Here is a 15,718-nt window from a genome sequence, read left to right as displayed (position 1 = left end):
ATACCACACCACCTCTGTTTTACGACTTAAGCGTAAAGCTCTGTGTGGTAGGGTGTTACATTATGGTATCAGAGCAGTTTGTTCCTATAGAGCCTGAAAGACGGACTGATTGTGCTTCTGTGCATTCTCTGTATATGTGTTTATGTGCTATTAGGATATCTGACTGATATATATGGCATAAATATTTGTGAGCATGCATTTGGAACTTAAAGCATTAGACCTACGATATTAAGACGGATCAACTTAATATTACTTGTTTAGTGTGTATAAGGACCAGATGTCGACTCGCGGACGTGGTCGTGGGTGAGGTAGAGGTAGGATAGGCACCGTTATTCCTAGCCCGGTAGGTAATGATCCAGTAGACTTTATGGCTACTCTGGAAAACATGGCTGCAGCTATGCAGGCAACAGCCGAGGCACTGGTAATAAGATAAACTAGGGTAATCACGGAAATAATAATGATGAGGACGGTCCTATGACACTTGCTACATTTCTGAAAGTTCGCCCTCTGACTTTTAGGGGAACCTCAAATCCCACTGACGCATATAATTGGATTCAGGCTATGGAAAGGGCGTTGCAGGCTCAGCAGGTTCCTGAGGAGCAATGGGTTGAGTTTGGAACTTATCAGCTACAAGGCGAAGCACAGCATTGGTGGTAGGGAATACGACGTATCCTGCAGGCAGATGATGCTGGGATAACCGGGAGGTTGGTTATCTAAGAATTATGTTTTGCCTGATTGCTCTGAGAAGCCAGTACAATTTATGCCAGAAGGGTCAGAAGCACTAGTTGTAGTGAACCGTTACTATTTGAACTCTATGATAGTAAATTATTTTGGAATTGAATATCAGGGTATTATGTTATTAATTGCGGGAATATTAGGTGATGATTAGAGTTTAGAGCAGATTCCAGTTGTATGTGAATTTCCATACGTGTTTTTGGATGATATTAATGAATTTTAACCTAATTGAGAGGTTGAGTTTGCAATTAAATTAGTGCCTAGAGCCGGTCCAATTTTGATTACTCCTTATAGGATGTCACCTTTAGAAATGACTGAACTGAAGACTCAACTGGAAGATCTGTTGGGTAAGCATTTTATCCGACCAAATGTTTCTCCGTGGGGAGCGCCAGTGTTACTGGTAAAGAAGAAAGATGGGAGTATGCGTTTGTGTGTCGATTATCGATAATTGAATAAGATCACTGTGAAGAACAAATATCCGCTACCTAGAATCGATGATCTAATGGATCAGTTACAAGGTGCCGGTGTGTTTTCTAAGATTGATTTGTGATCCGGGTATCATCAGATAAAGGTCAGAGATGAGGATATTACGAAAACTGATTTCAGAATGCGTTATGGCCATTATGAGTATACAGTGATGACTTTCGGGTTAACTAATGCCCCAGCAGTATTTATGGATTACATGAACAGAATTTTTTGGCAGTATCTGGACAAGTTTGTCATTGTCTTCATTAATGATATTCTTGTTTACTCTAAGAATGAAGAGGAGCATGCTGATCATTTGCGAACTATGCTGCAAATTCTAAGAGACAGGAAGTTATATGATAAGTTATCTAAATGTGATTTTTGGAAGAGTGAGGTAAAGTTTCTCAGTCACGTGGTGAGTAAGCAGGGAATAGCTGTGGATCCTGCTAAGGTGGAAGCAGTAATGAATTGGGAGCGACCAACTTCAGTGACAGAGATCAGGAGTTTCCTAGGTTTGGCGGGCTATTTGATAAACCCATATTTTATGATATATTTTATGCTTAGTTTGAGTGATTTATTCAATCCTTCACCCACTTATTCATATTAATTGCATGGTTTTACTTTCCCTTCCTTATTATGTGATGTATGTGAAAAACATGTTTTCTATGCTTTAAAATTAATTATTTTAATTACCTTTATTTCCATTCGATGCTGTGATTAGTGTGTTGAGTAGTTTCAGATCTTCTAAGGCAGGAATGACTTAAAGGATGGAAAGAAAACATACAAAAATAGAAGGAAAGCACAAAACAGAGTTTTTGAAGAAACTGGCAGCCACGCGATCACATGGGCGACGCGGCTGCATGCCAGCGCGAAAAGGCATTGACGCGGCCGCATGACTGACGCGACCGCGCGCCTCAAGCGAAACACATATGACGCGTTCGCATAACTGACGCGACCGCATGACAAGGAAAACTCCGAATGACGCGACCGCCTGACCCACGCGGACGCGTGACAGAGGCCACATACCAGAAATTGCAGAAAACGCTCATAGCGAATTCTGATGCCCTTTTTGGCCCAAATCCATGTCCAGAAGGCATAGACCAGAGGTTATGAAGTGGGGGAATGCATCCATTCAAAGAGAGTCTCCACTTTAGTTAGTTTTCATGATTTAGATTTAGTTTAGAGAGAGGTTCTCTCCTCTCTCTCCTCTCTTTAGGATTAGGATTTAGAATTAGGATTTTATTCGCTTTCAGGATTATCTCTTTAGCAGGTTCAATATTCCCTTTTATTTACTTTTGCAATTTAATTTATGAATTCTTCCATGTTACAGATTACTCTTTTGAATTAATGTTATTTGAGGTATTTCAGTTTAATATTGCTTTATTTTATTTATGTTGCTATTATTCTCAATATGAAGACATTTTTATTCCAGTAGATTTACTTTTCTCCTTTTGGTCTTGGTTAAGAAATTAGTAACTCAAGAGTTATCAAACTCAAACATGATTGATAATTGTCATCTTTGTTAATTAAATTGAACTTCAATAATCCCAATCTTTTCCTAGGAAATAAATAGGATCCGAAGATCAAACCAATTAATCCCTTGACCTTCCTTTATCTTAGTAAAGGTTAACAAAGTGGAATTAAGATTCAATTCTCATCATCATTGATAAGGATAACTAGGATAGGACCTCCAATTTCTCATACCTTGCCAAAAGTTTATTTACAGTCATTTATTTATTTTACTTGCCATTTAAATTGCTTGTTCTTCATTTACTTTATTTGCTAATTAGACTATTCGCTCCTCATTCTCAAAACCCCAATTTACAATCTCAATAACCAATAATAAGAACATACTTCCCTGCAGTTCCTTGAGAAGACGACCCGAGGTTTGAATACTTCGGTTATCAATTTATTTAGGGGTTTGTTACTTGTGACAACCAAACGTTTGTACGAAGGGATTTCTGTTGGTTTAGAGACTGTATCTACAACGCGACTGTTTTTATAAAATTCTTTACTGGCAAAAATCCTAACGTCAAAATGGCGCCGTTGCCAGGGAACTGCAATCGTGTGCCTTATTATTGGTTATTGTAAATATTTTTCTTTTACTTGTTTATTTGTCTTTATCTTCCCCTTTTTATTTCTATTAGCTACTATGAATTCTCACCCCTTTCGCTTTGAGTTTGGTTCTAATGTTATTGAAAGGAATGGAAGTTATAACAGGAACATGCATCAAGGTTAGAACAATCAAAGATGGATGGAGCCAAGAGGATCTAATCAACCCTTTAGGCAACAACACCCTCTAAGATATCATGGACAAAGACCATTCTACAATGCATACCAAGCCAATAGACATGGTGGACAACCTTGTAATTACCCACAAGCCCCACCATGTGCTTATAGACCATCCTCTCAACATAACTTTGAATCACCACACTCACAAGCTCCTTTTCACCATTCACCACCGTATGATCCTCATCTACCCCGATTCCAGTCCAATTACTCCCAAACATCACCACTTCCCCATGTACCATATCCAAATCTATCACCCCGAGAATCAGAGGTTCGCCTCAAGGAAACAGTAGATCAACTTCAAACAACCCTTCATCAACTGGAGCAAGCAGTAAGTCTATTATCTTCTAGACATTCGAACATTCAAGGACCTCCCACAGCCCCATGTGGACAATCTAACGAAGAGCGTAGCATGAAGGAGATACTAGAAACTCCAGTGGACAAGACAGAGCATGGCTTCGTCCTGGAACAAGTAGAAGAAGCTGTCATTATTAAAGAATAAGAGTTGGTTGAAGACTTAGGAGACGCTGAACTTCCATGGGAATCCAGAGTTGTGGAAAATTCTGTCAAGGACGTTACAATTGATGCTAAGGAGGACAATGCCCAACCCCCACGTAATGAACTTGCATCCGCGAGTGAATTCTCTGAGATCGAAGAATCTTCCCCAAGTGAATACGAAGGTGATACGGAGGTAGATTTCTCTCAACCTCCAGTCTATGACTTAAGTGACGAGGAAGACATAGATGGCTTTGATCAGGACATGGATACATTTGAAGAATCTTGCAAAGAAGTGGAGAAATTCACAGAAGAGCACAAGGGAGTAGAACTCACAGAACCACTGGAACCACCTATCCCAAGGCCATTACCACCCAATACAAGTTTCAAGTGGGTACAATCCTTAACCTTTAACTGTGTTTTTCCACTTGAATATGGTTTGCTTGAAATAGATGGCCAGCTTAGAGCTCTCTGCGGCTTTAAGAGTAAGCGGGAAATAGCTCGTACTCAGAGCTGGTGCACAAGGTTTAATAAAGTTCCACGCTTCAACTCGAAGTGCACGGATTGGCATCATGATCAATTGGATGGATCTCGGAAAACGTTTGGTTATCCTGGTGAGAATCTAATTTCTAAACCGCCCAGATGGAAAAGTATAGATCAAGACGAAGGCGGATTTAAAAGCCAAGTTTGGGATCCTGGAATCTATTTTGACACTCGTCACCCTGGGAGTCTGACAATCTGTTTGAAGCTGCTCAGAAGCTTCACATGCATAGTTTGGGACCCCGGAGGCTATTGGCATTCCAAGCATTGGTGGAGATTTATGGATGAATTCAAGCATAAGCCACCATAACAGGAAGCTCATCCAATGTCCAACTTAAGGACTTTAACTAAAAGTGCTAGGTGGGTGACAACCTACCATGGTATGATCGTTCCTTTTTAAATTTTTTTACTTAGTTTTATTTGTTTTCAAGTTTTATTTCATTTTATTATATTGAACTGGAGTTTTGCATCACATTCATATTAATCATTGCATTCTGCATACTGCATAATTGCATACCTGCATAAAAAAAAGGTGCGCGACGCAACCGGATCATTCATGCGATCGCGTCAAGTTGCGAAAAACACTTCCCACGCAACCGTATCATTCACGCGGCCGCGTGATCTGGAGATCAGCGTAAAGATCCAATCCTTCACCCACTTATTCATATTAATTGCATGGTTTTACTTTCCCTTCCTTATTATGTGATGTATGTGAAAAACATGTTTTCTATGCTTTAAAATTAATTATTTTAATTACCTTTATTTCCATTCGATGCTGTGATTAGTGTGTTGAGTAGTTTCAGATCTTCTAAGGCAGGAATGACTTAAAGGATGGAAAGAAAACATACAAAAATAGAAGAAAAGCACAAAACAGAGTTTTTGAAGAAACTGGCAGCCACGCGATCGCATGGGCGACGCGGCTGCATGCCAGCGCGAAAAGGCATTGACGCGGCCGCATGACTGACGCGACCGCGCGCCTCAAGCGAAACACATATGACGCGTTCGCATAACTGACGCGACCGCATGACAAGGAAAACTCCGAATGACGCGACCGCATGACCCACGCGGACGCGTGACAGAGGCCACATACCAGAAATTGCAGAAAACGCTCATAGCGAATTCTGATGCCCTTTTTGGCCCAAATCCATGTCCAGAAGGCATAGACCAGAGGTTATGAAGTGGGGGAATGCATCCATTCAAAGAGAGTCTCCACTTTAGTTAGTTTTCATGATTTAGATTTAGTTTAGAGAGAGGTTCTCTCCTCTCTCTCCTCTCTTTAGGATTAGGATTTAGAATTAGGATTTTATTCGCTTTCAGGATTATCTCTTTAGCAGGTTCAATATTCCCTTTTATTTACTTTTGCAATTTAATTTATGAATTCTTCCATGTTACAGATTACTCTTTTGAATTAATGTTATTTGAGGTATTTCAGTTTAATATTGCTTTATTTTATTTATGTTGCTATTATTCCCAATATGAAGACATTTTTATTCCAGTAGATTTACTTTTCTCCTTTTGGTCTTGGTTAAGAAATTAGTAACTCAGGAGTTATCAAACTCAAACATGATTGATAATTGTCATCTTTGTTAATTAAATTGAACTTCAATAATCCCAATCTTTTCCTAGGAAATAAATAGGATCCGAAGATCAAACCAATTAATCCCTTGACCTTCCTTTATCTTAGTAAAGGTTAACAAAGTGGAATTAAGATTCAATTCTCATCATCATTGATAAGGATAACTAGGATAGGACCTCAATTTCTCATACCTTGCCAAAAGTTTATTTACAGTCATTTATTTATTTTACTTGCCATTTAAATTGCTTGTTCTTCATTTACTTTATTTGCTAATTAGACTATTCGCTCCTCATTCTCAAAACCCCAATTTACAATCTCCATAACCAATAATAAGAACATACTTTCCTATATCTACAACGCGACTGTTTTTATAAAATTCTTTACTGGCAAAAATTCTAACGTCACTATTATCGCAGATTCATTAAGGGATTTTTACAGCTTGGCTTACCTTTAACTAAATTGACTAGGAAGGATACGCCTTTTATCTGGACTCTGGAGTGTGAAGCAAGCTTTCAAGAATTGAAGCACAGATTGACTACTGCACCCGTTTTGGTTTGAAGTGTACTGTGATGCATCTTTGGAAGGTTTGGGGTACGTTCTGATGCAGCACCAGACTGTTGTAGCATACGCCTCACGGCAGTCAAGGCCGCATGAAATGAACTACCCGACACATGATTTGGAACTTGCTACTGTTGTATTTGCTTTAAAGATCTGGAGGCACTACCTTTATGGTGTTAAGTATCATGTTTTCTCAGACCATAAGAGTTTGAAGTATCTTTTTGAGCAGAAAGAGTTGAATATGCATCAGAGGAGGTGGATGGAGCTTCTGAAAGATTATGATTTTGAATTGAATTATCATCCAGGAAAGGCGAACGTTGTGGCGGACGCCTTGAGTCGGAAATCTTTATATGTAGCTTGGATGATGCTACGGGAAGAAGAATTACTAAGGGCATTTCACAGTTTGAATTTAGGAATTAGAGAAGAATCTGGAATTTTATGTTTAAGTCAGTTGCAGATTTCAAGTGAATTTAAATCAGAACTTCTTAAGGCTCATCGAGACAATGAAGTGTTACGTAAGGTATTACCAGCAGTTGAACAGGGGAAACAGTGGAGAGTGTTAGAAGGACAGGATGGTTTGTGGAGGTTCAAGAATCGGATTATTGTACCAGATGTCAGAGACCTGCGACAGAAAATCTTGAAGGAAGCTCATAAGAGCGGGTTTTCAATCCATCCAGGGAGCACTAAAATGTACCAGAATCTGAAAGCGATGTTCTGGTGGCCAGGAATGAAGAATGATGTGGCATTGCATGTATCTAAATGTTTAACGTGTCAGAAAGTTAAGATTGAAAATCAGAGACCATCAGGGACCCTTCAGCCTTTAGAGATTCTACAATGAAAATGGGAGAGTATCGCAATGGATTTTGTGATAGGTTTGCCTAGAACCCGATCTAGTTGTGGCACTATTTGGGAGGTTGTGGATCGACTGACAAAATCAGCTCACTTTCTACCCATCCGAATAAGTTGTACAATGGAAGAATTAGCTCGAATGTATATCAAAGAGATTGTCAGGTTACATGGCGTGCCTTCTACCATTATATCTGACAGGGATCCTCGCTTTACATCAAGATTTTGGGGAGCTTTTTAACGTATATTTGGGACTCAATTAAGCTTGAGTACTGGGTAACACCCTCAGACAGATGGTCATTCAAAGAGAACTATTCAGACTTTGGAAGATATGCTAAGGGCATGTGTATTGGACCAGCCAGCGAGCTAGGATCGGTATATGCCATTAATAGAGTTTGCTTATAATAATAGCTATCATGCGAGCATCGGAATGGCTCCATATGAGGCTCTGTATGGCAGGAAATGTCAGTCTCCACTATGTTGGCATGAAATTGGAGAAAGAAGTTTATTAGGGCCTGAGATGATAGCTGAAACCACTTAACAGATAAAGAAGATTCGTAACCAAATGCTTATAGCCCAAAGCCGCCAAAACAGCTATGCTGATCAGAGGCGAAAGTCTTTGGAGTTCAAAGGAGGCGAACATGTCTTTCTAAAAGTTACACTAACCATTGGAGTGGGAAGAGCTATTAAGACTAAGAAACTAAATCCCCATTATGTTGGACCATTTGAGATCCTGAAGAAAATTGGGCCAGTGGCTTATAGAATTGCCTTACCGCCATATCTTTCGAACTTGCATGATGTGTTTCATGTGTCACAACTTCGGAAGTATACTCCTGATGCAAGTCATGTTTTAGAACTGGAACCAATCCAACTAAGAGAAGATCTAACACTTCCAGTAATTCCAGTGAGAATTGATGATACTAGTATTAAACGATTACGCGGGAAAAAAGTATCATTGGTAAATGTATCTTGGACTCGAGCTGGTATCGAGGAACATACCTGGGAGCTCGAATTATATATGCGAAAGGACTATCCACATCTCTTTTCGGGTAACTAGATTTGAATTTTGAGGGCAAAATTCTTTATTAGGTGGGTAGGATGTAAACTCTGATTAATTAGTAGATAATTAGTCAGTAAATTGGTTTTTAATAAGGAAGACTAGAAATGTGAATATTATATCAAATTAGGATAGAGCTCATTGAAACGAGAATTTTGACACTAATTTCGAAGAAAACGGTCTAAAACTGGACCGAACAGACCGAACCGATTGAACCGGACCTGAACCGGGCTGTCGGTCCAACCGGAGCAGCCCTTCTAAGTGAACCCAAGCTTTGTCTGCTCCCCATTTCAATGACAACAAAGCTTTCAGCTTCCAGGGAGAGGAGAAACGAGAAAAGCTCCCGAAACCCTTACGGTGAACTCCGAACGCCGTAACTTCTCCGTCCGAGCTCCGATCGCTGCACCGTTTGCGGCCACGCATTCACCACGTCGGGCTCTACGTTTTTATTGGAACAATTTCATAGGTAACTCATTATTTCACACTCAGCCTTCATTTCCCCCAATTTTCAAATTTTGAGAAGGAATGTTGAATTTCTTTGATTTCTGATGTTTTAGGATCCAATTAGCATGAGAAAAACATTCACTCTTGCTTATGTGAAGTTTGGGTAAGGTGAGGATACGATAACTTTATTTTAATTTCATTAAATTTGAGCTTTGAGTATTAAATTGGATATATATGTGTTATGAATGTGTATTAGGTTGAAAATAAATAATTGGAGCTTGAAATTATAGATGTTGAAATTTTTTGTGGAGGCTGGGCTTAGTATTTTGTTGGGTTTGGAGTTGTGTTTGTTGTGAGAGAATTGATTTGGTTGCTACGTGAGAATCGTCCAAGGTATGATTTAGGTTTCTTGCATTTAATATATAATGTTCTGTGAAAACTTAGGCTAGATGACCATAGGATAAGTTGGATTGTATGTGTATATTTAATACTTAATATCATATTGATGAACATGGTTGGTTTGGTTCTCGTTGATTAACTGGTGATTTGGTGAATTATTGATTTGAGGTATAACTATTGTGGAGGTTGTTGTGATAATGAGGTATTTTGTGTTAAAAGCCTAGGATTTGTGGACTATGATTCTTAGTTGAATTTTAGTTGTTGGATTTGAATATTGTATGAGTATAATTGTTGATCTGAGGTAGATTTATTATGGTGATTGTCATGATGATGAGGAAGGGTATGTTGAATTGAAAAGAATGCAAGTTTGGACCCGAAAAGGGTGGCAAAGTCCGAGTTTTAGAGGAGATGCTGCCGAAATTTTATAAAAATTAGAGATTTTGTTTAGATGATTATTTAAAGAGATTTAGATTCAAAGGTTATATGGTTTGATTTTGAGTTATTAAGAAAATGAGTATGTTTTAAGTTTGATTCATTTATAAAGGAATGAATTATGTTTTGAATTGGAACTATTGATGGACGGAATCGGAGGTGTGATAATGAAGGATAAGGAATGAATATGATTGATGTATGATGATGAATGAGATGCGATTGAGAATGATGTGGATGTTGATGAATTATAATTGAATTATTTATATGGCTTATGAATTTAAATGATTTGCGATACGAGATTCCCTGGGTAAAGTACCGTGGCTTGCCACTACGTGTGCTAGGTTGAAAACTCGATACTCTGTTGACCCTACGACGTAAGTGTGACTGGGCACTATATAAATTCCCGGGAATGTAACCCCCATTGAGCAATATTGATTATCTGAGAAAAAGCTATGCATAGACTCTTGGGGATGCACGTCGGAAGACAGTCTATGTTTAATTCAGACTTGTCGGGTTAGCTGGATAACCGACAGATGAGCCTCATCAGCCATAGGACAGGCATGCATCATATGCATATTACTTGAACTACTTGCATGTGCTTTAATTAGGTGTACCTAAATATACTTGCCATGTTAAATGTGTATTTGTTACCTGCAGTATTTGTAACCTTCTTGTGCTTGCCTTTATCTGTTTAGATGTCTGTGAAATGCATGATGGAGTTGGAGGTATGGAAGAATGGCAGTATGGGACTTAGATCTAAGATTAAGCTAAGTTAGGTTTAGGTACTCTTAGAAAACCACCTTTTATGGCTCCTATTTAATACTTTAAGCTCTATAATCTGAGTGTTGGCGTTCTAGGATTGCCTCTGGAATTTCCAGGACCTTATATATTATGTGTGTGGCACCTTTACCATACTGAGAACCTCCGATTCTCATTCCATACTATGTTGTTGTTTTTCATATGCAGGTCAAGAGGCATCTCGTTAGGCGTTTGGACTCTTGAAGCGGAGTGGTTACTGGGTTATTTTGTTATACTATGATATATATATATATATATATATATATATATATATATATATATATATATATATGTACTTAGCTTTTTCTCCACATAACTTATTCTTTTTGATCCTCTTAGAGGTTTATGGAGAGGCAGGATTGTGTATATGTACTTTTGGGTTTTGGATATGTATATATATATATGTGTAAATATTCTCCGACCAGTCTTGACTTCGCAGGCTGAGTTAGGCGCTTGATATTTTGTATCCTTGGCACTTTACTCCTACTTCTGTTATCTTCTGTTTAATAGTTATGGTTTTCTTAGCACGCAAGTTAACTCGTTCCTTGAGCGTTGCGCTTTTATTTCGCGATTTTTACTTGCTCTATTCTTCAAGGCTCCTAGCATATCATAATTCTTCTGCTATTATATATATACATTTTATTTTAGAGGTCGTAATACCACACCACCTCTATTTTACGACTTAAGTGTAAAGCTCTGTGTGGTAGGGTGTTACATCTATTATTTTCTTATACAAAATGTAAGAAAAGTTTAGTGTTATATATAATAATTTAGAGGATAAATTTTGAATTTGAATATTTATTTTTTTTAATGTTTATTGTTTGTAGTATTTAACATTATTTATCGCATACTTAGAATATTTAATAAACATTAATTTTTACTGATAAAGTAAACACAATAAAATATGTTCCTTTAATAGCAATCTATTATAGCCCAAATTTTTTTTGGTCCAATACAACAAAAATATATCTATAATTAACGTTTCATTAGAATCAATGTATTTAATTTAATTGAAAAAGACAAAATCTGAATTTTTATGTATTTGTCTGCCAAATCTAAACCAAGCAATAATAACAAGAGATATGTGCCACTCTTACATCTATGCCACGTTGACTTCCTCATGTGTAGAAAAAGTTTTATTTCTACACCATAAAATTTACCATTTTCTATATATATAAAAATGTAGTATGATAGAATTTGTGACAAGTGACCACTGACCAGATAAAAGGGACATGATCTGAAGCAGTATAATGCTGCAGAGGGCGTTAGACCATCTCCAGTAGGGAACTCATCCCAGTCCCTATTTATGGCCCACCTGTCATAAACAGTAAATAGGAACTCAAAGCATCTCTCTCTTCTCCATTAGGAGGAACTAACTTTAGTCCCTATTGTGGTCCCACTTAATTAATTAATTAAAATATTTAAAATTAATGTAATTAATTTTTTCGATAATATTATTTAAATTTATAAATTTAAAAATAATTCATTATTAAAAGATATTAATATTAAATAAATTCATATATAACAATAATACACAATATATAATTCAGGATTACACTAATTTGTAAAATTACTTAATACAAAGAAAAACATAATTAAGCTCTATAATTGACGACAAGCATTGTGAAATTGCCATATGTGTTCAATCAAGTCCTCTTTCAGTTATCTATGCTGCTGCCTATTTCGAAGTTGGGCATTTCTTTGGAGAAATTGATGGTATGGTGCAAAATCTTCCTCTTCGAGCTGAGGTTGTGATAAGCCATTTTTGACATCATCATACTCTAAGCTTTGAGCAAAATTTTCCGCATAAGTGTCTCTTTCATCCTGAACAATCATATTATGCAATATAATACAAGCTCTCATTATGTTGGCAAGCTTCTTCTTTTCCCAAAAGCAAGCTGGACCACGTATAATTGCAAAGCGTGCTTGAAACACTCCGAATGCTCGCTCCACATCTTTTCTTTGCCCTTCTTGGTATTGTGCAAATAACTTGTGTTTCTCCCCTTGTGGCTTTGAGATTGATTTGACAAATGTGGCTTATGCAGGATAAATACCATCTGCTAAATAGTATCCCATAGTATAATTATTACCATTAATAGTATAATTTACCTCCGGAGCACGGTCATTCATAATATCATTGAATACTGGAGAATGATCTAACACATTGATATCCTTATTTGAACCAGAAACTCCAAAGAACGCATGCCATATCCAAAGGTCTGAAGATGCTACAACCTCAAGTACTATGGTTGCAGCCCCACGATAACTGCTCATGTACATACCTTTCCATGCCTTTGGACAATTCTTCCATTGCCAACGCATGCAGTCAATGCTACCCAATATGCCAGGAAAGCCACGATCCTCCGCCATTTATAGCAGGCGTCGTACATCATTCGGATTTGGTTTCCGCATGTATTCATCCTCAAACACCGAAATGACACCTTCAACAAATTTTTCCAAGTATTCAATTGTAGTGCTCTCGCCTATGCGCACATAATCATCAACAACATCAGCTGCTACGCCATATGCTAACATCCATATCGCAGCGGTGCATTTTTGGAGTGGTGACAAGCCTCTTCTTCCTATTGCATCAACCCTCTGTTGGAAATATGGATAGACATTTGAGAGAGCGTCTACTATCCGAAGGAACACATGTCTTCTCATTCTAAATCTCCGTCGAAAAATGTCAGCATTATACACCGGTTCATTTGCAAAGTAATCTTGGAAAAGGCGATCATGTCCTGCTTCTCGATCTCTGTTGATCCATCTACGAGGAGTTGGGACAGAGCTTCTAACGATATCTTCTTCTTCTGAATCTTCGAATAAACACTCATCGATCCAATTATCTATGAGTGTGTTATCTTGCCGTCTTCTTTTGCCATACAAAGCCTCATTAAATATATCATCAAAGTTTCTAGCCATAATCTTTGCTCTATGTAATTTTTAGTACTCTTTCGAGGTGAGAAACAAGAGTTGAAATGGAGTTGCAAAGTCATTGATAGTTGATATTTATAAGTGTGTCTGCAACAAGTACCTACTTCTCAACGGCTAGTTTTACAACGGCTACTTAACGGATAGTTTTGCAACAGCTACTTAACGGCTAGTTTTGTAACGACTACTTAACGGTCACTTTTATGAACAATAACGGCACAATAATATTGACTAATTTGAAAAGTTACATCAGAAATGAATAAAACAGACTACATCACATACCAGTAATACGCAATAAAACTAAGAACATACGACGTAACTCTACGAATACAAGGAACGATTAAGTAAACCACTTCGCGATTATTTTCTCACATGCAATCTCATGAAGAGCTCGTCATTTTTCACTCATTGTAGACGTGTCAGCATTAAGTATTTGCATATCCATTTCCCTTTCCCTTTCCTTAGCGATCCTCTTCATTTCTCTTTCTTTTGCATTTATCTACATTTCTTTAATATACCTCTGAGTTTGTAATTCTTGTTCTTTCATTGCCACTTGAATTTGTAACTCCTTCTCCTTCATTGCCATAATCTTTGCTCTATGTGCCCTCTCCTCTTCTCTTTCTTTTTCCCTATCCATTAGTTCATTTTCTCTAACATTCTTAATATCTTCCATGAGAGATAGTTTTTTTAACAACCGATGATTTCTTTTTGCTAAGATCATCAGACATTTGTGCTTTTCCTTTACCTTTTCGCTTGCTCTTCTTTGATCCTTGTGAGCAAACGGGAGAGTCCACACTGGGTTTGTCTGCCAATGGTGTATCTGGGTTTGATAAAGATAAGTATGCTCCAGTTGCACTAACCTTGGTTCTCTTTGAGCCTCCACTCTGTGTAGGTAGTTGGCTTCTCCATTTTTACTCCAAACGAAGCATGTTCCAATGCCTCTCAAAAGTGAATTTTTAACCATAATTTGTGGAATAAAGTTTATATGCCAACTCCTTTATATCATCAGCATTCGAACCACTCCTTATATTTCGACTAGCTTGATCGTAGCAACCAGCAAATTGTGCAACAGCCTTGTTGATCTTATACCATCGTTTCTTACATGCAACTACCCCCCTTGTCATGTTGGAGCAAAATTCTACACAGTAGCTGTGAATTCGACACCAAAATATTTCCCCTTTTTGATCGATACCAACTATAGGGTCAGTTGAAACATTTAACCATGCACTGATCAGCATCTCATCCTCTTTCCAATGCCAGTGTTGAATACTATCTTTCCTTCGATCTTCAATATCATCATCATTAAGGTTGATAGCATCTAATCTACGAGGGTTGGCAAAATCTGAATATTACGAATTTGGACTAGATTGTATCGGAGTCTGAGAGGATGGGTTAGAAGAGCCACCAACACCAGATGAGTTGTGTCGTGATACACTGAATTGAGTTAGAAACGGCAAAGATGTTGGATTAACATTTTCGATAGAGGGGTTAAATATGGATGAAAATAAAAAATGTGGTGTTTGTGAATTTTGATTTTGTGGTTGGAATATAGGAAATTGATTATTATAAGGAGCTTGAAAATTGAAATTAGGAAGATTTTTTGGATTTGGATTTTGAAATATATTTGGTAGTGTGAAGTTTTGATTTGGAACTTGAGAGTTTGAGGTTTGAGATTGTTGAGTATTTGGAGTTTGAGAAAAATTTTGTAAATAATTGAAAAAAATTGAGTTGGTTTGGATCTATTTTTTTGAACAAAAAAATAATATCAATAGAACTTTGATTTTGTAAACTTGGAAGAAGATGAAGAAGAGTAGAAGAAAGTGTGAGAATAGAAGTGTATGTAAGTGGTATATATAGAGTAATAAAATATTAATTTATTAATAATAACGGTAACATAGTAACGGCTAGTTTCCAACGGCTAATTTTGCAACGGCTAGTTTTGCAACTGCTAATTTTAATAATGGGGTTAGCATTTTAAATTTTAAAAATAAAAATAACCAACCCAACAAAAATTTATTTTGTAAAGTGTAAAGTAAATTTATTTTTTGATGTAAGTAAATTTAATTAATTATAATTTAATATAATTATTTAAATAATTAAAATAAATTATTAATTAAATAAAAATATAATTATTTAATATAACTATTTAACTA

The 15,718-nt window shown here is 37.2% G+C and overlaps 2 protein-coding genes across 2 annotated transcripts; both read right to left on the bottom strand.

Moving 5' to 3' along the window:
- Window positions 1-13,004: 13,004 nt before the first annotated feature.
- Window positions 13,005-13,556, bottom strand: LOC107636621 (uncharacterized). Its single transcript, XM_088484695.1, has one exon. It carries the CDS (start codon window positions 13,554-13,556, stop codon window positions 13,005-13,007), a length of 552 nt encoding a protein of 183 aa, XP_088340821.1.
- Window positions 13,557-14,521: 965 nt separating this feature from the next.
- LOC148568424 (glutathione S-transferase T3-like) lies at window positions 14,522-15,039 on the bottom strand. The gene is made up of 2 exons (XM_088484694.1): window positions 15,018-15,039; window positions 14,522-14,907 (listed from the first exon to the last, which is right to left on the bottom strand). The coding sequence occupies exons 1-2, from the start codon at window positions 15,037-15,039 to the stop codon at window positions 14,522-14,524; spliced, it is 408 nt and encodes a 135-aa protein (XP_088340820.1).
- Window positions 15,040-15,718: the final 679 nt, after the last annotated feature.

Source organism: Arachis ipaensis, chromosome B4, assembly GCF_059453495.1.
Source record: "Arachis ipaensis isolate K30076 ecotype BB chromosome B4, ASM5945349v1, whole genome shotgun sequence".
Taxonomy (NCBI): domain Eukaryota; kingdom Viridiplantae; phylum Streptophyta; class Magnoliopsida; order Fabales; family Fabaceae; genus Arachis; species Arachis ipaensis.
Note: the sequence above shows the minus strand (reverse complement) of the source record. Positions and strands in the feature narration are given on the sequence as shown.

What these genes read in the sequence shown, in the direction of transcription:
- LOC148568424 (XM_088484694.1), bottom strand. Translation starts at nt 15,039, where the DNA reads ATGTTAATCCAACATCTTTGCC. An exon ending in GTTAATCCAACATCTTTGCC is followed by an intron (nt 14,908 to 15,017) that starts GTTTCTAACTCA and finishes CGTAATATTCAG; the next exon opens with ATTTTGCCAACCCTCGTAGA.
- LOC107636621 (XM_088484695.1), bottom strand. Translation starts at nt 13,556, where the DNA reads ATGGCTAGAAACTTTGATGATATATTTAATGAGGCTTTGTATGGCAAA.